The sequence below is a fragment of the Xenopus laevis genome, chromosome 8L, assembly GCF_017654675.1.
Source record: "Xenopus laevis strain J_2021 chromosome 8L, Xenopus_laevis_v10.1, whole genome shotgun sequence".
Taxonomy (NCBI): domain Eukaryota; kingdom Metazoa; phylum Chordata; class Amphibia; order Anura; family Pipidae; genus Xenopus; species Xenopus laevis.
Genome location: NC_054385.1, coordinates 114391983 through 114411607, shown reverse-complemented (window position 1 = coordinate 114411607; position 19625 = coordinate 114391983). Strand labels below are relative to the sequence as shown.

At 38.6% G+C, this 19625-nt stretch overlaps 1 protein-coding gene across 1 annotated transcript; it reads right to left on the bottom strand.

Annotated features, from left to right (window-relative positions):
• Nucleotides 1-576: 576 nt before the first annotated feature.
• Nucleotides 577-11813, bottom strand: LOC108705791 (embryonic protein UVS.2-like). The gene is made up of 14 exons (XM_041573429.1): nucleotides 11745-11813; nucleotides 11501-11528; nucleotides 11173-11232; nucleotides 9359-9418; nucleotides 8471-8605; nucleotides 8223-8340; nucleotides 7532-7710; nucleotides 6231-6312; nucleotides 4873-4997; nucleotides 4212-4327; nucleotides 3709-3934; nucleotides 2496-2614; nucleotides 991-1210; nucleotides 577-817 (listed from the first exon to the last, which is right to left on the bottom strand). The coding sequence occupies exons 1-14, from the start codon at nucleotides 11811-11813 to the stop codon at nucleotides 810-812; spliced, it is 1545 nt and encodes a 514-aa protein (XP_041429363.1). The 3' UTR covers nucleotides 577-809.
• Between the last annotated feature and the right edge of the window lie 7812 nt (nucleotides 11814-19625).

The window sequence follows — 19625 nt, the reverse complement described above, 5'->3', positions numbered from 1 at the left end:
GAAATCAAAGACAAAGCTAATCCAGGTTCTGGAGTTGGTAAGGTATTTTTCCTTCCTTTGAGGGCTTCAGAAGTTTTTTTTTTTTTTTTTTTGCCTTCCTCAGGATAATCTAGCAGTTAGGCTGGTTTTATTTAGACAAAAAGGGTGAACACCATGGACATGTCCTTTTTTTTACCTAAACTGCTGTGTTGCTGTTGTACTTGGGTCCAAAATGCTGAACTACAATGGATATTCAACATCAGGGATCCCCAACCTTGTGAACCCGTGAGCAACATTCAGAAGTAAAAGGAGTTGGGGAGCAACACTACCATGAAAAATGTTCTTGGGGTGCCAAATAAATGGTGTGATTGGCCATTTAGTAGCCCCTATGTGGATTGTCACCCTACATTGAGGTTCTGTTTGGCAGTACATCTGGTTTTTATACAAACAAAACTTGCCTCCAAGCTAGGAACTCAAAAATAAGCACCTGCTTTGAGGCCACTGGGAGCAACATCCAAGGGGCTGGAGAGCAACATGTTGCTCACGAGCTACTGGTTGGGGACCACTGTTCAACATCAATCAATTAGTACCCTTGTTTATGAGTGGTAGAATGACAATGGCTACTAAAATATTTACAAAATCATGGTTTATTTAGTCTTGTTAAAATTCCTCAAACATAATTATATCATCACACAGCAACAACCCTTCCCAAAAATGATTAACTGTATAATTTCTTGTAGAGCCTTCCCACTTATTTCATTTAATGTGGACAAGATACTGCAGACGCTCTCCTTGTTCAGTAACAATGAATTCCTTCGTTTCCATTCTCTTTACCTCACTGTAGAAAAAAAATCAATATGTATTATTTTGTGAAAGTTTGTGTTTCTGCAAATGATTGTCATTACAAATGATATTCCCCCCCACCTTTGTATAGGACTCAAGATTTTATAATTTTTTTAATCATTGCTGAAGTACCGTCTGGGTCCATTTATCACAAATCAGAAAACTCACCAAAAGTATAGGTAGCGCTGAAGCCTTTATATTGCTTCGAGAAGTCGCTGTTCATCGTGATCATCATGGAATTTGATTTGGAAACAATAGCAGAATGGAAATCTATGGGGCCACAGTATGGGCCCATGACAGCACCAAGAGTTGAATTGTAAATGTTTAGATAGTCATATCTGCACGAAGCTCCGATCTCAAGTTCAAAGTCAGTGATGCGCAGTGATACCTGTTCAGGAATGGTAAATGCAGACACATCAGAGTTTATATAACAAATGCTATGGGGCCTATTTACTAACATTCAGATTTCTTTTTTTTTACGTATCTGAACTTTTCTCTACAAAATGTGTGTTTTTTTTTTTGTTTCTCTAAAACTCGAGATTTATAAACAATGAAAAACTATAATACAAAACTTAGGAATGTAAAAGCCATCATTCAGACTTTTAGAGGTTTTCGGGGTTTTTTTCTCTAGTAATTGTCCAAAAAAACTCAAATTATTACAGGCTTCAGAGGTTTTCATATTTTTAGTGTATTGTTCAGCAGTTCGTTCGTACTTTTAATAGTCTGTTGAATATTAACTTATTGTGAGGACTCTGGTGATCTAGTGGGCCGGTGGGGACGCCCGCCGTATTGATCTTTCCTGCTTGGCTGCCGACTCTTCTATGGCGAGCTAAAGGGACCTTTTAGATTTTCTCACTGCCCGTTGTTTGGTTCATCTTGTGTGAGTTCCTGGGTGCTATTTAGATTCATTCTGTGTTATGATTCCTGTTCTGACCCTGCCTGCCTGACTATGCTGACTTCTGTGTTCCTGACCTCTGCCTGTTATCCTACTATTCTGAAATCTGTAATCTGTCCTGTGTCTGGCTTGACTCTTCTGATTGATATCCTGGTTTTGAAACTTGCCTGTCTGACTTCGCACAAATTCTGCCTTCACCGACCCGGCCTGGTTTGACTACGTTTTCTGTCTGCTCCTTGTATTGTGACCTTCTGCCCAAAAAGACTTTGCTAACGATCGTGCCCCTCTGCTCATCCAGAACCCTTAGCTTGGCTCCCCTCTTTATAAGACCTGGCGGCATCCAATTAGCCGAGGGCTCCTCCCAAGGTGAAAGGCGGCTGTTAAAGGCGGAAGCAAGAGCTGAGACCAGGGGAGCTTAGCATTGGTTCTGGATTTTGGGTGCCGATTCCTGACACTTATTGATTAAATTTGCGTTCCCTGCTAAGGCCAGTTAAAGTGAAGAACTTAATCTCCTTTAGGTTGAAGAAGTTGTTAAAATGTACTACACATGAAAACTACATATAAAAAACCAATTGCTTAAAGCTTCTTTTCCCATTTCTTTCATATTTTCCTTTTTGTTAATTGAAAACCTCTCCAAAATGAAAGGTTAATTTCATAAAAGATTCAAGCAGTTTACATCTGTAAACACTTAAAAACACTTTCCATCTACCACAAATAATCACAGTTCTCATGTGACCGCTGCAACCAACTGCAACATGTCTCATTTGCATTGTCTTACCTTGAATCCAGTGGGAGCTGTGATTGTCCAGGTGCAGTTTGTGCTCGCTGTATAGTTTCCAGGGTAATTCGGAGATGTGAAAGTCTTGGGTGAGGAATAGAAAGCTCCACCACACTGAACTGCAAAACAGGGAAGACAATCAGGTTCATATTTAGAAATAGTACAGATAAAACAGATGTTTTTAGATTTGCTGTTTGCATATCACTTATTGTTGCTTCTAAATAAAGTGTATTTGTTGCACCACTGACAAGGTGGTATATGTATGGAATGTAGTATACCATGGCAATAACCTTTTTAACTGTCCTTAAAATTATGAGATTTTCTGTAAGAAATCACAAAAGTTATTTTGGTGTAATTATTATATTTGACCACTAGATGTAGTGTAGAGTTAAATATATTTCTGTTGTCATTTTAGTGTTCAACCAGCAGGGGAAACAGCTAGAAGGATCTGAAATGGTGGAGCTAGAAGGGTATAAGAGGAGACAGGACACCATGGGAAGAGATCAACCAGCACCAGAGTACGAAGTGTAAAGTCTAGCGACCATAGCTGTGTTATATCACATTAAGAAATGTGAGACTGATCAGACTAGTGAGCAGTGCCCAGTGAGAACCCCACAAGTAGGGTTTAAGTCTAGATGGTTAGGTAGTGGTAGTCCCTGGAGTGTTTTAGGAGAGATTAAGAAGGTGTTGGGATCCATCGAAAGTGTCTGGCAATTCTGGTGTCCTGAGCTCAGCCCTGTAAAGGAAAATATGTCAACAGGTTCCTTGTAGTGATTGGAGGCTGGTGGCAAGGATGGGGAGAGAACTAGTGAAGGGGTTGTGAGTAGTGATGAGCAAATTTTTTTGCCCATAGACTACAATGAGAGAAAAAAAAAGTGTTGCTCGTCAAAAAAAAAGTCACCCATTGAAGTTAATGCATTTGGTGAATTTTTCACCATTTCTTGAATTGTTGATGAAGCTAAACTGGTCAAAGTTGCCCGTTACTGGTTGTGAGCAATAAGCCGAAATTGTGTAACTACTGTAAGTGTTGAACTGTTCTGTGAATGCCTGGCTGTGAAGAACAGTGTGAGTTATTGTGGAATATTATTGCTGGTGTGTAAATGTTGGTCTCGGTAAAGAATAATATAATAATAATATAATATGTACATTCCAGGTACAATGTTCTACTTCTAGTGAGGGAAACGGTAATTGGAAGGAATTACTGCCTACATACTTGAGCCATATGTTGCTTTGAAGCCGGTCCCAGTAACTGCTCTATCACTGACAAACTCAACCAGCATCTGGTTAGTGGAGGCAATCTGTAGAGGAATCAGTCCTGTACCACATGCCCTGTTTACTAACACAGGGAATGCCTTAGTAGGACCATCATAGATCTTAATGTAGTCAGAGACGCAGCCCGAAGATGACTGGATATCAAAGGCTTGGAATTGCAGGGTCACCTACAAATAAAATCATGAGAATAAGGGGAAGCTAGCTAGTTTGGGAATAAAATAATATAATATTAATATTGCTGTTTATAAAAACATATTCAAGAGAATGTGGCAACTAAGGGACTATAGGGATAGTCTACAAGGTATTTAAACAGGTAATGAAAGCAAAAATCTGATTTGATTGTAATGTTCACTGATTCATATTTTAAATAATCCAGTAGGGTGTTCAATCGACATTTAGAACATATAGACAGTTTCACAACTGTTGGCAGTTGTGGCTCTTTACCTGGCCAGATGGAGTTCTAATCAACCAAACACAGTTGGCATTATTAGGGTAGGCAGAGGGGTAGTTGGCTGAAATCATCATCCCATTGGAGTAAGGGAGCAAATTGGAGCACACATCTAAAAGGCAGTAGAAATATTGAATGAAATTCTTCACAAATCAATTATATTCATTCTAATTCCTTAACTTGTTAACATCTGGATTTAATTTTTTTTTAAGTTCAATACATTTGGAGAGATACATTGACTTTTTCTGGTTCTACAAAACTAGTAAGTTGTGGGCACTCACTGCACTCATATAGTCTAGAACTAGTTAATGGAATTCTTTAAAAATCCAAACTGATAACCCTACAGCTAGCATTTTATATAATCATTTAAAGTAAATAGATTTCTACGCATTTATTGCAACAGGATATAACAATTTTAAATCAATTTTAAATGTTATCTCACCTTAGAAATCTAAACATTCTCACATACATCACCATTTAGACCGCCATCGATTTTCCATTTATTCCATTTAATGTGCTCATAATTATTATATTCATTCTAATTCCTTCTAACAAATTGGTACAGTCTGGACGAGATTTCTAATTTTTCCAAATTAATACATTTGAACACATATGTATGTTCTGATTCTACAGAACTGGTATGTCGTGGGCACTTACTGCACTCATATAGTTTGTTAATCTTAGAAATGTCCAGAATACTAAGTCCATCCCTTTGTCCAATGGGAACATTTGGATCAGGCTTGGGCTCAATGGTGATGTCTCCGTTGATACTATAGTGATAACTGAAGGACAAATAAAAATAGATCTTGTTATTTATTTTAGCATGCCATTCATTTGTAAAGGATTATGGGAAAAAAAACACTGTGTTACAATGAAATGATGAGCATAAGAGAATCAAACAATTCATTTAGATGCCAAGCATTATGTACATAAAAGTGATGGCACAGTCAATGATTATCACACAGCTTCAGCAACCACCTGCACAAGCCTCCAGAAAAAAACTTTTGGTAGATTCATGCTGGTTGTTTATTTGCTAAGCAACTAGCAAAGAACTAACTAATTTGCTAGCAAAACAAATTGGTTGTTTGCTAAGGCCACAGCTAGAAGCCAAACTAACGGAACAGTTCAGTGTAAAAATAAAAACTGGATAAATAGATAGACTGTGCAAAATGAAAATATTTTTTTTAAAAGAGTATTTATCAGTGGGTGAAAATGAAAGTTCACCCTTTGATAAAAAGGCCTTTCAAAATGCCAAATGAAAGGAGAGTGGCAGAATTTCACTTTGCCGGTCTCTAAATTCACTCTTTCATAAATATTCCTTTGACTAAAGGTGGCCATACATGGGTAGATCTGCTTGTTTGGTGAGATTGCCAAACAAAGTCGGACTGGCTCGGCAGACACCAAGAAAAAAAACCTTCCCGGGCCAGACCCCCTCTCCAGATATTGGGATTTGAGAAAAAAAATTCCAGCGCTGCGCAGTGCCGCCTGCGCATGCGTGCCGAACGATGCCGTTACGCATGGGCGCCGAGCGGATCCCTTATGAATTAACAATGAACTGGTGTTTCACAGTAGGGGGAGGGGTAAATGAGCAGATCTTGCACTGATATGTTCACCTTTGGTGGGCAATATCAGACTGATCCGATCAGGGCCCAAAGATTGGATCACAAAGCCAGGAATGTCGGTGGTGGAGGTGGGTAGGTTTAAAATTTCTGTTGGATTGAGGACCACATCAGTTCATGATGCAGTCCTCGATCCTTTGGAAATCTTCATATGGCTGATTTTCAAGCAGATATCAGTCGGGGAAGGCCGTCAGGGGGCCCCGTACACTGGCCAATAAGCTGCCGACTTTGTCAGTTGTCCATTTGCTTTGAGCATCAGAGAAGCTTCATCAGTGATGGATCTGGAAACCATAATTGATCTTTTGGTACCTTAGCAGTGCTTGTTATAACTGTAAAGCATAATGCGCATGAGAGAGGCATAAAGGCATCTAGAGGTGAGACCACAGTCAGTCTTACCGTGAGTAATGCATCACTGAAGAGTAGTCATATTCAATCCCAAGGTTATTGGTGTTGAGTTTGTCGAACATTTTGAGAAAGTCTGCAAACCAGTAAATATCTGACTATTATAAGGATAATGAATCAGACTTATTAAAAATTGCTTCTGCCTACCAATCTGTGCTTGGGTTCCTACAATCAAAACAGCTGTAATAAAAACGGTTTTGACGAATTCTCATTAGGATCTCAGCAATCTGGCCATATTGTAATCTGTTTTGTGATGTTCGGGGTCTGCCTGTGCTCTGCACCCATTGGATTCAGTGCCAGCAGGCTCATGGCAGCCTCGATCTTACCCCCTTGCCGTAGGGCAGACAGTAAATATAGGACTCCATTATGGCCTTCTCCCACTGGTTTTCCTTAACTTGTGTGTCACTCAATACAGCTAGGAAGTGAGACACCTTCATGTTTCCCTCTCCCTTCCCCTTCTAGATACAGCACTACTGAACATAGGCAACACTGTATTCATGGGACACACACACAGGTCTCTGTACTCCATTTTGTAGTGCAGAAACCTCAGGCAATTCAACCTGCAGGGCAGGAGTCTACATGTGCCCAGAAATGTGCCGGTTTCTGTCTGTGGTCTCTACACCTACTTTATGACTGTAAGTGCAATTGCAGTCCTGTTATAATGGATGCAAATGTTTTGACGAAATATATTAAAGGGACTCCATAACCCCCTTTTTTTAACATAGATTTAATTAATAGGGCTGGTGCCTACCGTTTAATTAGGAAATATCTATGTTTTTTAATTTATTTCTTTAAACAGAGCAGCATTTTTCAATGAAATTAATGAAACTAAAGTTAAATTATACTTCCTGATCCCAGTTAGTGAAATCAAACAAATCATCAGTCCACTGAGAAGCCTCTGTTTCATAAGCATTATCTACAAAGGCTGTGTCTGGGGTAACGGAGAGGTTTATTCATAGGGATCACAAAGTAAAATATGACTTTAGTTAGTTTCAAATGATGCCCTGTTTTGTGCAAAAAATAACACAAGATAGGCAAAAAGAGGGTATACTGGCCCTTTAAATGCACCTTCATGGGTAATGAAAAGTTCCAAATGAGCCAACTGTTTGGCAGTAGAATGGAGAACAGTTTAGAGGGAAATTCTTGGATTCTGAAATCTGAAAAGATGCTGCAAGGTGATCATAAATAGTGATGCCTCCATCTACATGAATTACAACACTTGATCATTAAAGAGCAGCATGTTATTAGTTTGCACAATAAACACATAAATACATATTTTCTCTGCACTGTTTTACCTGGTATGATATTCTCAGTATGTATAATGACATAGTCATCCCGGTCGCTTCTGTTCTGTTCATGGTAGAAGCCCAGGGCATGGTTCAGTTCATGCTGGATGATCCCCATATTCATGCAGCCATTTGCATCCAACTCCAATCTCTGAGCTCCTCCATTTTTCCCAATTAAAGATCCACAACTAGAAAAAACAACCAGCCACAATAGAAAAATATGATTTAGTTGTAAGCGCTAAGTATGCAAACTGGTTATTGAGGGCAGTGAGGTTGTGGAATGCCCTGCCGGGTGATGTTGTGATGGAAGATTCTATAAATGCCTTTAAGAGTAACTTGGATGGTTTTTTGGACGGACATAATATCAAAGGCTATAGTGATACTAAAATCTTCAATTAGTATATTGGTATAAATAGTTAATATAAGTCAGAGTATGTATAAGTATGTGTATATACAGTATGTTCACTGGGGTTCATTTGGAAGAGTTGCTTGATGGCAGACTCGGGCCAGACCCGACCGGCGCCTTAGGCAACTTTGCTGGCCCGGCGCCGGCTGAGCATGCGCTTGCGTGTACTGGTAATTCTGCAAGCATGCGTGAGTTGATGCTGGCGTGCATCGATGTGCGCGCATGCGTGGATGTGCGAATCGGTGATTATCCCTATATACTGTTAGTAATATACTGAATTGTTCCCAAACCTACCCGCCATTAGACATGATGTTGAGAAAATTGACTTCTGTTGTCCAAGGTACAAATCTCACACAGGTTAAGGCTTCAAACTCCTGAATGGCCTTCTTAAAGAGACCTAACTGATCCGCATCTGAGACAGAATTTAAATTATGCATGAGTGAACAATCCAGAACATGAAGAAGGAAATTATAATAGATGTTGGTATACCATTGAAGAAAAAACGTACTATCGCCTAACACAGAAGAAGTAACTTACTATACTGTAGCTGTAGGAGAGGTTGTAAGGCACAGGGACAATCCCATCGGCAGACTTAGGCCAAAGGAATCTTGCATCATTTATGGCGCTACGACCTTGTTTTTGGATAATGTCTCCTTCTTGGGTTTGCAGCTTAATACCTGGATATAAAAATAAAACAAATAAAAATTACTGGTATCAAAATGCATAGTGAATGACCAAAAGCAATGAAATGGCTCTTAAAGGAGAACTAAAGCTTAACTAAAGAAGGGGGCAGAAATGTTGTACATTATGTTTTGGGCTTCTGGACCAGTCCAAGGCAACCACAGCCCTTTAGCAGTAAAAATGCCCGAGTATGTTCCTCAACTTCTTTTCTGCTGATTCACTGCACATGCTCTGTGCTGCTGTCACTTACTGAGCTTAGGGACCCACTCACAATATACAGTACACATAGAATAGAAATGTCACAATATAAGGCTGATTAGTAATTAATACAGATAATTACTACATGGCAGCACAGAAACCAGTGCAACTAGCATCAGAATTTAATAACAGCCCTGTAGCATCAGCTTATATTACAGACCAACCTCATTTTCTGCTGGATAATTAGTGACGAGCCCTAAGCTTAGCTTCTCAACAGCTGCTCAGAGACCACACAGCATGTGAGTGTCACAGACACTTTCCAAGATGGTGACCCCCTGTGACAAGTTTGAAATCCTGGATAATTGCTGCTATTGAGAAGCTGCAACTTTAGGCTGATGCAATAAGGTCATTTCATAAAATATGGCATTTTTACCATATTCATTTTTAGGGTTTAGTTCTCCTTTAATATAACATAGAAACAGAAATATCACTAACTAACTATATTAATTAAAAACGTTGATTCAAACCAATAATGTTGTTTGACTGATTACCTTTGTTTGCCTCTAATATCTGACTGAGTATGTCCATGGAGTCCTGTGTCTTCACACTTCCTGCAAGTAAATTGTAATGTAATCGTACTTTACTGGCCCATATTTGCTGTGCAACGGGATTTCATATCAAAACATTTATATTTAAGCAGAATGAGGTTTTGCTCTATTTGCTACAATAAACTGAGATCCAAAATTGCAGTATTGTTGGTGTAAATGTCCACAAGTCCACATCAGTTGACTTGGGACCAGTTTTCTTAGGCTTATTGGCCTACAGGAAGACAGGCTGAATATTACTCCACCTGGTGTCACCTGAATGGACAGTAGCTCCACACATAAACATTTTTAATTCAATTAACAAGCTATTTATATCTTGTCCATATCATTTTCCAAGTAGAAAACCTGGTTTACATAGTCTATCCTTGACTTTGCTGTGTTTAGCCATCTTTTATTTTCTAAGCCAGGGGTTGGCCAACCTTTTCTTTACCCATGAGCCACATTTAAATGTAAAAATAAGTTGGAGAGCAACATAATGTTTATGGAATTACCAGATATAGATTAATTTGCTATTGGTAGCCCTTTTGTGGACTGGCAGCCTATAACCAAAATTTGCCTCCAAGTCTGGAATTCAAAAATAAGCACCTGATTTGAGGCCACTGGGAGCAACATCCAATGGGTTGACGAACAACGTTTTGCTCACGAGCCACTGGTTGGGGATAAGCAGTCTAAGCAATAATCTGGACTGTTGTGTTCAGTAGCATATAATGCCTATTTATGAACAAAAATCCTACTAAAAGCAGGCACATTTTCAAATAAAATACTGAGCATTCAAGAAATGAGTTTTTTTGGTAGAGTTTTTGTGGCATCACTACATGTGCCTCAGGAATAGCATTTCCCATAGATTCCTTAAGAAAGTGGTGAATAGGAGGACCAAGGCATCATGGCCACCACTGTTTTTTGCTTGATGACCTGTGGTGGCCAGAACAAATCACCCAACATTATCCACTTTAGAGTAAACAATGTAGGGGAATTGTTTTTATTTAATGTCCCACTTGTGCTGCTGTGAAACTATCCAAACACATGTAATCTGAGAGGTGTTAGAACACTGGATAGGGAACTCTAACACTGTACATTATATTTCCTAGTCATTGGCTACTATTAGTAAGTCAGAACTTAGTACCTGGATCTGCTTTTTCTATTGCTTTGAGAATGTCCACCTTGGCCACTGCATCTTCCTCAGCTGAAAACAAGAAGACATGGTTAGCTGAAGAAAGAGAAGCACAAATTAATATAGTGAATAAAGTACCCCCTATTGTAAAATATAAGGATATCACACGTTACCGAGGAGTTTCATGACCCTATAAAAACACGAGGCCGAAGGCCATATAAAAACACGAGTTCCGAGGAACTCCGAGGTAACTTCTAATATCCTCATATTTTACAACTGGGGGTACTTTATTTATTATAATACACAAATTGCAGTGAGTCATGTGACAGAAATGACATCAGAACTCACCGTTTATAACTGATGACATCAGAACTCACCGTTTATAAGGATATCATTTACAGGATATTCATGGCTTTTGTGTATTATAATGAAATATAACTATAAAATGAGGTATTTATTTATTTACATTATCCACTTTAGAGTAAACAATGTACTGGAATTGTTTTTATTTAATGTCCCACTTGTGCTGCTGTGAAACTATCCAAACACATGTAATCTGAGAGGTGTTAGAACACTGGATTGGGAACTCTAACACTGTACATTATATTTACTAGTCATTGGCTACTATTAGTAAGTCAGAATTTAGTACCTGGATCTGATTTTTCTATTGCTTTGAGAATGTCCTCCTTGGCCATTGCATCTTCTTCAGCTGAAAACAAGAAGACATGGTTAGCTGAAGAAAGAGAAGCACAAATGAATAATGAAATGTAACTATAACATGAGGTAATAATGAAATAAAGTGTAGCATAGCAGATAAAAGGGCTGGGTTATTAATGGGGCAATATCACTTTTTTTGTTTCAGGTTTTATCCTCCATTTAATTTCAGCAATAGCTACTCACATGCATTTAAAGATAAATGGTGTTGTCATTTAGATGAAAAACGTCTTTAAAATTAAAAGAAAAAACATTTTACTTACCAAGTATTTTAGCACCTGAGTAGAAAACCTATAAAAAAAAATATCACACACTTTTAAATTTTTTTCAGGTTATGTATAGAATTATTTTAATATTTGGTTGTTAATATTCTTCTAGCTGTTAATTTAAAAACATGTTGATTCTACTTCCAGTTACTCCTATTTATAACAAACCTCCCAGCTGTTCAAAAACAAGGGTCTTAACATAATGAAAATTATTCTGATGGTTCCTTAGATCAGTGTTTACCTGTATAGGTGAGCTCACAGCATATTGTATAATGCAGGCCAGCAGAATGGCTGATATTTTTACATCCATCTTAAAGATGTATCGGTATATTTCTCCTTCTCTCTGCGACTGTGTCTCAATGCAACATTAGAGTCACTTTTTATACCTGAGCCCAGCCAATCCAGAAAGAGATGTGAAAGTGTGCCTAACGGGTCTTGTTCTGGCAGTTGTAGATGTTATAATAAATTGACTGGCTTTGGGAGGGTAAGTGAGATAATGATGGTCTTTACTAACAAGCCATACGTGCGTTTTATCTACTTAGTCACAGAAAGGACAATGGGAAATCCACATGAAACTTCCCAATTGTATCCTGAAGTTTGATAAATATCAAAGCTTGGATTTCACAGAATCTTGGTGTAATATAGAGATGTGGAAGTACATGGTGCTTCACTACCATACAAATTCCTACACGTTGGTGTGTGTGATATGTTTACCATCTTAGTAAACAGCAAAATAGCAGCCATAAGGGGATCATTTGTGCAAGATCACTAAGGGGCACAAAAGCCCTCTACTTAATGCTCCTTCAGGGAGCACTTCTGTCCAGGGTCTTGCTCTGCACCTTGCACCAGATTTTTATGCTTTAGGCAGGTAGTAAATACAGGGCAGCCTGTGGCCACTGGCACATTCAGATGCACAAGTTATCGGAAGGGTAGGGGGCAGGAGGGGGGACATCTACACAGGCAGCACTATATTCATGGGGACAACCCCACGTCTCTACTCTCTTTAAAGGAGAAGGAAAGTCATCCTGCACTTGGGGTGCCAAATGTTAGGCACCCCCAAGTGATTGTATTGACTTACCCCGGGCCGGTGCTCCTATCAGCAGAAAACGGCACCGGCCTAAGGTCATACCAGTGAGCACCACGGAGCCATCCTCTTCCGTCTTCCGCTTTCTTCGCGCGGCTGTCCATGCTCAGTAGAACCAAAAGCCAAACTTTAGTTAAGAAGTTGGCTATTTCATTCAACTGCACATGCGTTTGCCCAGGGAAATTTAAAGCAAGAAGAAGCCGAAAGAAGATCGCTCCGTGGTGCTCACTGGTATAACCCCGGGCTGGTGCAGTTTTCTGCTGATAGGAGCACCGGTCCGGATTCAGGTAAGTCAATACAATCACTTGGGGGTGCCTAACATTTGTGCAGGATGACTTTCCTTCTCCTTTAATGGAAATCACAATTTAGATAAAAACTAAAAATGAGCTCACTTTGTAATAAAAAGTGAAGCAGATTTAAAAGGGAATGCTAATTTGCACTACATTTGCAAGTATGTTTTTTCTTCTCTTTTTTTTTTTACCTTTTCCATTCTACCCTTTCTTTTTCCTGGTCTATGCTCTTTCTTGTCCCCTTTCTATTTCTCTTACGTTCTTCCCTTCCCTCTCTTAGCCGTTTTCTTTTTCTTTATTGTTCTATTCTCTTCTACTTTGCATTTATCTTTCCAATTCCCAATGTTTCAACCACTTTCTCTTCTGTTCTCTTCCCTTTTACCAGTCATTCCCATAACCTTTTATATCATTTGATGATTGGTATTATCTGGGTATTATCTGTCCCACCCCTACAAAAAGGAGTTCAAAGAGTGGTGTCTTCTACAAATACTAAACATACACCTTAATTTACATATACAACTTCAGGCAATATAACAGTACAGTAGTGCAAGGAGCTTATTTTTCCTTATTTCTCATAACTAGTTTCCTCACTGTGAGACGCAAGAATTTACATACCATATGGTCTGGCTAAAACAAAATGTTGTTCCCAGATTATTTTAAGATTTAGAACATGAGATATTTGCTAAGCAGCCATGTGGAATGGAGTAAGTCTCCTGCCTAACCACAAGGTTGCATAGATATTAGATATAGAATCTACTCAATCTGCAGGGCTGTTAAATTATAAAAAAATATGTGATTTTATGAAAGGCATTGGCAAGCCCCAGGAAATGCAAATGAAATATTGGTTGTTGGTGGGAGATCATCTGGTGGGACACAGTTGCAATTATTTTGCTTATTGGGTAAACTTCTCTGACTTTGGAATATTTATCCATTCTAACCATGGTATGTGTGTATGTCAGATTTGTTATGGCCAGTAAATTCTGGTTTCCTATAATTTTCACTTTTAGAGCGAGCTTGATAAAAATGTTCTTTAGAACCTGAAGAAGCCACCTATAATGTTCAATGCATGAAGGAAAGTGTGCAAAGCTAGAGCATACAAACAAAGAGTTTCCACTGCGAGGCAAATTTTTGATTTTTGAAACAAATTTGATCAGGAAATAAAAAAGTTTATTAATTTATATAATTTTTTCACATTTGCCATCATATTTATTAAAACTTGAACCAGAAAAACTGGCTTGCATTTATTCTCAGATAGAAACAATTGCCGAGAAAAATCTATATGTTCCAAGGGTCCGTTCTGTAATTTGGATCTCCTTAAAGGGATACTGGCATGAGAAAACATGTTTGTTTCAAAATGCATCAGTTAATAGTGCTGCTCCAGCAGAATTCTGCACTGAAAACCATTTTTCAAAAGAGCAAACAGATTTTGTTTTATTTAATTTTGAAATCTGACATGGGACTGTCAGTTATATATTGTTATATATTGTCAGTTTCCCAGCTGCCCCCAGTCATGTGACTTGTGCTCTGATAAACTTCAGTCACTCTTTACCTCTGTACTGCAAGTAGCAGCCTAACAAAAGAACAATGGGAAGGTAACCAGATGGCAGCTCCCTAACACAAGATAACAGCTCCCTGGTAGATCTAAGGGTTAGTTCACACAAGGAGATTCGGGGAGATTTTGTCGCCTGGTGACTAATCGCTTCGTATTCTGAGCGAGAATCTCCCTGAACTGCCTCAGCGTGTTTTCTCATAGGCTATAATGAAAAGTCGCCTGCGCTAAAGCACACGCGGTGATGCGTTTTCCATAGTCGCCCGAAGTTGCCTCACACGGAGGCAACTTCTGGGCGACTATGGAAAATGCATTGCCGCGTGTGAACTAACCCTAAGAACAACACTTTATAGTAAAAGCCAAGTCCCACTGGGACTGATTCACATTAAGTAGGAGAAATAACAACCTGCCAGAAAGTAGTTCCATCCTAAAGTGCTGGCACAAGTCACATGACTGGGGCAACTGAGAAACTGACACTATGTCTAGTCCCATGTCAGGTTTCAAAATTAAATATAAAAAAATTTAGAAAAAATCGAGAAATGTATATTAGTGCAGATTTCTGCTGGAACAGCACTATTAACTGATGCATTTTGAAAAAAAAACATGTTTTCCCATGACAGTATCCCTTTAAGTCTTCTAAAAAATCAAACATGAATTAAACCCAATAGGTTAGTTTTGCTTCCAAGAAGGGTGAATTATATCTTAGCTGGGGTCAAAGAAAGGCCATTGTTTTATTATCACAGAGCAAGAGAATCATGTTTTTTTTAAATTTGTAATTATTTGATTAAAATTGAGTCTGTGGGAGACAGCCTTCCTGTAATACGGAGCTTTCTGGATAACGGGTTTCACGATAACAGATTCCATACACCTGTACCGGAAATATAAAAATGCTTGAATTTTAAAATATGCAAGTTTGGAAAACTTGAATTTTAAAAAAAAAAATTGACATCATGTAATTTAGCCACAATTTTATAAAAAATAAAAGTGATTAAAAAATGTATGCAAAGTGATCATGATTAGTGATAAGCAACATTGTTTTGTTTCGCTGCAAAAATGATGCCCATAAACTCCAATGGCTGAAAAAATTTGTTGTGTGACACAAAAAAATTGGTTGCCCTGCCTCACACATGAAAATGTTTTAGTTGCCTACAGACTTCGTGATTCGCCCATCACTAATCCTGATATCATGCTTCATTACCTTGGGACAGAATTAGTGCTACTCATTTCATTTTATTTACAGAATTCCCCTTGTCTGTCTAATTCAATTTGCTGCATTTGCCACAGTTAGGCGCTTATTTATCAAAGGTCGAATGTTAGGGGTATATTTATCAAGGGTTCGAATTTCGAATTGAAAAAACTTTCGAAATTCGAATTCAAAAAGACCAACTGAAATGAAGTCAAAAATTTTTTTAGGTCGAATAGGTCTGTTTTCATCGAATAGGTCCGAATTCGAATAGTACAAATCGAAGGAATAGCGCATTTGATCGAATTTGATTCAAAGTTTTCCCCCTAAAAAATGTACTCCAAATAGGTTCTAGGAGGTCCCCCATAGGCTAAAACAGCAATTCAGCAGATGGCGAATGTAGAGATTCATAGGATTCATTTCCTCATAGCTTGGAAATCCCCTAATAGTTTGGAAATTCCCATGCTGATAACTCCCAGAACCTGTATCCATAGTTACCTGGGTGGTATAGTCATTTCCCTATTGGCCAAGGGAGGTATGACCATTTCCTGTTACACTTCTAAGTAATGAGGTGGACGTCTGCTGGGGAGCCTAGTGTCGACAAGGTCCAGTAAAGAGTTCGGCCATAAAGGGCCAACCCCTTCTGAGAAATTGGGGAACAGGGACCCTGTGATTTAGGTTTAGTCAGATATAGGACTAGCTCTATCACAGTACATTCTAGGTATTTAAGATAGTGAGACTTATAAAGAGTAGCCCTATGCTCCACCTAAGGATCGATAGCTGAAGAAAGCTTTCCCTTGAGTGAAGGGACCACAGAACTAAAAGGGATTAAGGTTTAGTATTCTACTCCCAGAACATTTCCACTGGAGGGGGTCTGGACCACTAGCCTTAAAGGTGTATCTTTAACCGAACGTGTCTCCACAGTGCTGAAAGTTCTCCGTGAGTATAACCATGAAATGTGTGACAGTGCTTGTTTAAGAACCTCTGACATCTGAGAGTTTCTCACCTATCCTCCTGCTCAGAACAAGGGAGCAATACTTTAAAGGGCTGGTTTTCAGTCGATAATCCGAAAATGTCACATTTTTCAGGCATTAAATCGAAAATGTAGCGTTTTTCGGGCATCGAAACGAGTTGCATGATTCAGTTTGATGCATGATTTTGTCACGACTTTTTCCTGCACGTCTTTCAGATTTATTGGTAAATTAAGGGGATTCAGGTTTGGGAGTTTGGTTTAACATATAGTGAGAAAAAAATTGAGTTTTAGTAAATACCCCCCTAAGTCTACTAAAAAATTTATTTAAACATTAAACAAACCTAGTGGGATTGCTTTTTATTACATTTTAGTTAGGATTAAGTACAAAGTATTGTTATTACAGATTAAAAGGAATCATTTTTAAAAAATGTAGATTATTTGTTTAAAACAGAGTCTATGGGACAGATTCACTAAAGGGCGAGTTATAGCCAGCAACCACTTCGCACACGTCGCACACTTTGCACCACTTCGCCAAGTGCAAATTCGTTACCACTCCGCTAATTCACTAAAATACAAAATTGCGTCCTGGGCACTTTTCGCTAGCGATACTTCTTCAGTGCGACCATTTCATAGTAAAGATTTACTAGCCTTCATTCTGCCTAGCTAGTAATCTTACGCATAGGTCAATTTGAATAAAAACCGTATACACGTCTTTTTTACAGGTGTAGGTGTAAATGCTTGAAGTGGCCACTTTTTATTACAAATGTCCAAGGGAGCTTAATAAAGACATAAAAGCTCCTCTAATGCCCTTCACATGAGCCCACCCTAAAATATATGTGGCAGGCCCATCAAATGTGTTAAAAAATATCACACAAAAATCTTTAATAGTTCGGACTTTTGAAGGCTTTAAAAATAGAAAAGTCGCCAGCATTTTTTACACTTTTTACGACTTTTCGGAGTACAGGATATGATGTCACTGACGTCAGATTGAGGAAGATGTAGCTTCGTTTCAGCAGTTCGCCTGGTCTAAAGTGGCGAAGGAAACTGTGGCGAAAGAGGTAACGATCAGTAAAATCTGCAGTGATTTTATCACTTATAAATATGTAAGGGGATCATATAATAATCTCTCTAATGATTTATTTACCTGTAGGTCTTTCCATCTGACACGAGGTCACCCATTCCGATTAGAAGAAAAGAGGTTCTGCCTAAATATTCGGAAGGGGTTTGTTACAGTGAGAGCTGTGAAGATGTGGAATTCTCTCCCTGAATCAGTGGTACAGGCTGATACATTAGATAGCTTTAAGAAGGGGTTGGATGGTGTTTAGCAAGTGAGGGAATACAGGGTTATGGGAAATAGCTCATAGTACAAGTTGATCCAGGGAATAGTCTGATTGCCATTTTGGAGTCAGGAAGGAATTTTTCCCCCTCTAAGGCAAATTGGAGAGGCTTCAGATGGGTTTTTTGCCTTCCTCTGTATCAACTGGCAGATAGGTAGTTAATAAAAAAAAAAAAAAAGGTTGAACTCGATGGACATGTGTCTTTTTTCAACCTTACTTACTATGTTACTATGTTACTATGTAATTAGCGGAGCAACGACCATTCGCCATAGGGAAAAGTCGCCTGGCGATAGCATGCGAACGAACGCTAGCGACGGTCTCTTTCGCTAGCGAATTGTTGCCTGCGCCTGTTAGTGAATTGCTGGTGTCCCTGCGGATTGGATTTCTAGCGAACTTTCGCTAGCGACAGCCACGTCGCCCTTTCTGTAATTTGGAGCCGTCTGGATAACGGCTTTCCAGATAAGGGATCAGAAACTATTTTATTCGTCTTCCCAGGGACCTGATATGGGTATTAAACAATGTCGGGACCCCATGAATAAAGGACTGTGGTATAAGGAATGAACCTTTCTTCCTAAATGATATAACTTATTACTGTATAATGTAAAGTGCAATGCTTTTATCTTATTTACTCTCTATTTACAGAATTACGTGGGCTCCGGCTGCACTTGCATTTGCTACAATATATTGATATACTGTGTATATTACCTGTAACAATACATGTGTCTGTGGGCACCTGAATAATCCTTTTTTATGCCTTTGTTTTATTTACAGATTTCTGATTCGCACACTTTACGAGTAAAGTCGCACTTTCTAATGACGCACTTTCACCTTAATAAAAGTTAAACACATACTTTGTCTGTTTATGCCAAAGAAATGTATATTTTATGCAGAGGGAATCATTTCTCTATTACTATCATGTACTGCTAGGTAACTTCAGCTGAATTCAAACTATAGAACAAAATTAACCCTGAGACTCAAGGAAGACAATTTATAATGTTCCATAGAAAATCTATGCTGTGAAATAACAAAAATGTTGAATCCAAACATTTTTTTGTTATAGTTCAACAATATACCTATATATACAGGTATGGGACCTGTTACCCAGAATGCTCGGCACCTAGGTTTTTCTGGATAAGGGGTCTTTCTGTAATTTGGATCTCCATATCTTAAGTCTACATTAATGACGCCCAATAGGCTGGTTTTGCCTCCAACTGTTTTCTTACTACAGAGAATAAGGAAATCATTTTAAAAAAATTTAATTATTTCATTAGAACTGTATGGGGGATAGCCTTTCCTTAACACGGAGCTGTCCAGATAATGGGTTTCCGGGTAACAGATCCTATACCTGTACCTGTATTTCTGTAATACAGTGACACATGGACCTTTTGCCAGACATTTCCTTCTCTCTTAGAATTTTTCCCAGGGAAACATTACAGGGCAAAAGATGTGAAAAAGCAAATGGTAAGAACAAACTTAATTGCCACTTAATTGCAGTTAATTTATAAACATCCTTGATGGAGAAGGACCTTGAGGTACTCATACCTCCCAACATTTGAAAAACAATAAAAGGAACAAAAACTTGTGCTGAGCGCAACACAGGAAATTTTTTGGCCGCACCCATTTTATGGCCACACCCCCCAATTAACGTGTCAATTTTACAAAATTTGGCAGTTATGAAAGTCTGAACACATTTCTGGGAGTTTTAG

Bases quoted from the DNA above. Each gene is read 5' to 3' on its own strand.
- LOC108705791 (XM_041573429.1), bottom strand. From the start codon at position 11,813: ATGGATGTAAAAATATCAGCCATTCTGCTGGCCTGCATTATACAATAT. The intron at 7,711-8,222 runs GTAGGTTTGGGA...TGTTTTTTCTAG, and splicing joins AACATCATGTCTAATGGCGG to TTGTGGATCTTTAATTGGGA. The intron at 2,615-3,708 runs GTATGTAGGCAG...CCTGTTTTGCAG, and splicing joins CAAAGCAACATATGGCTCAA to TTCAGTGTGGTGGAGCTTTC.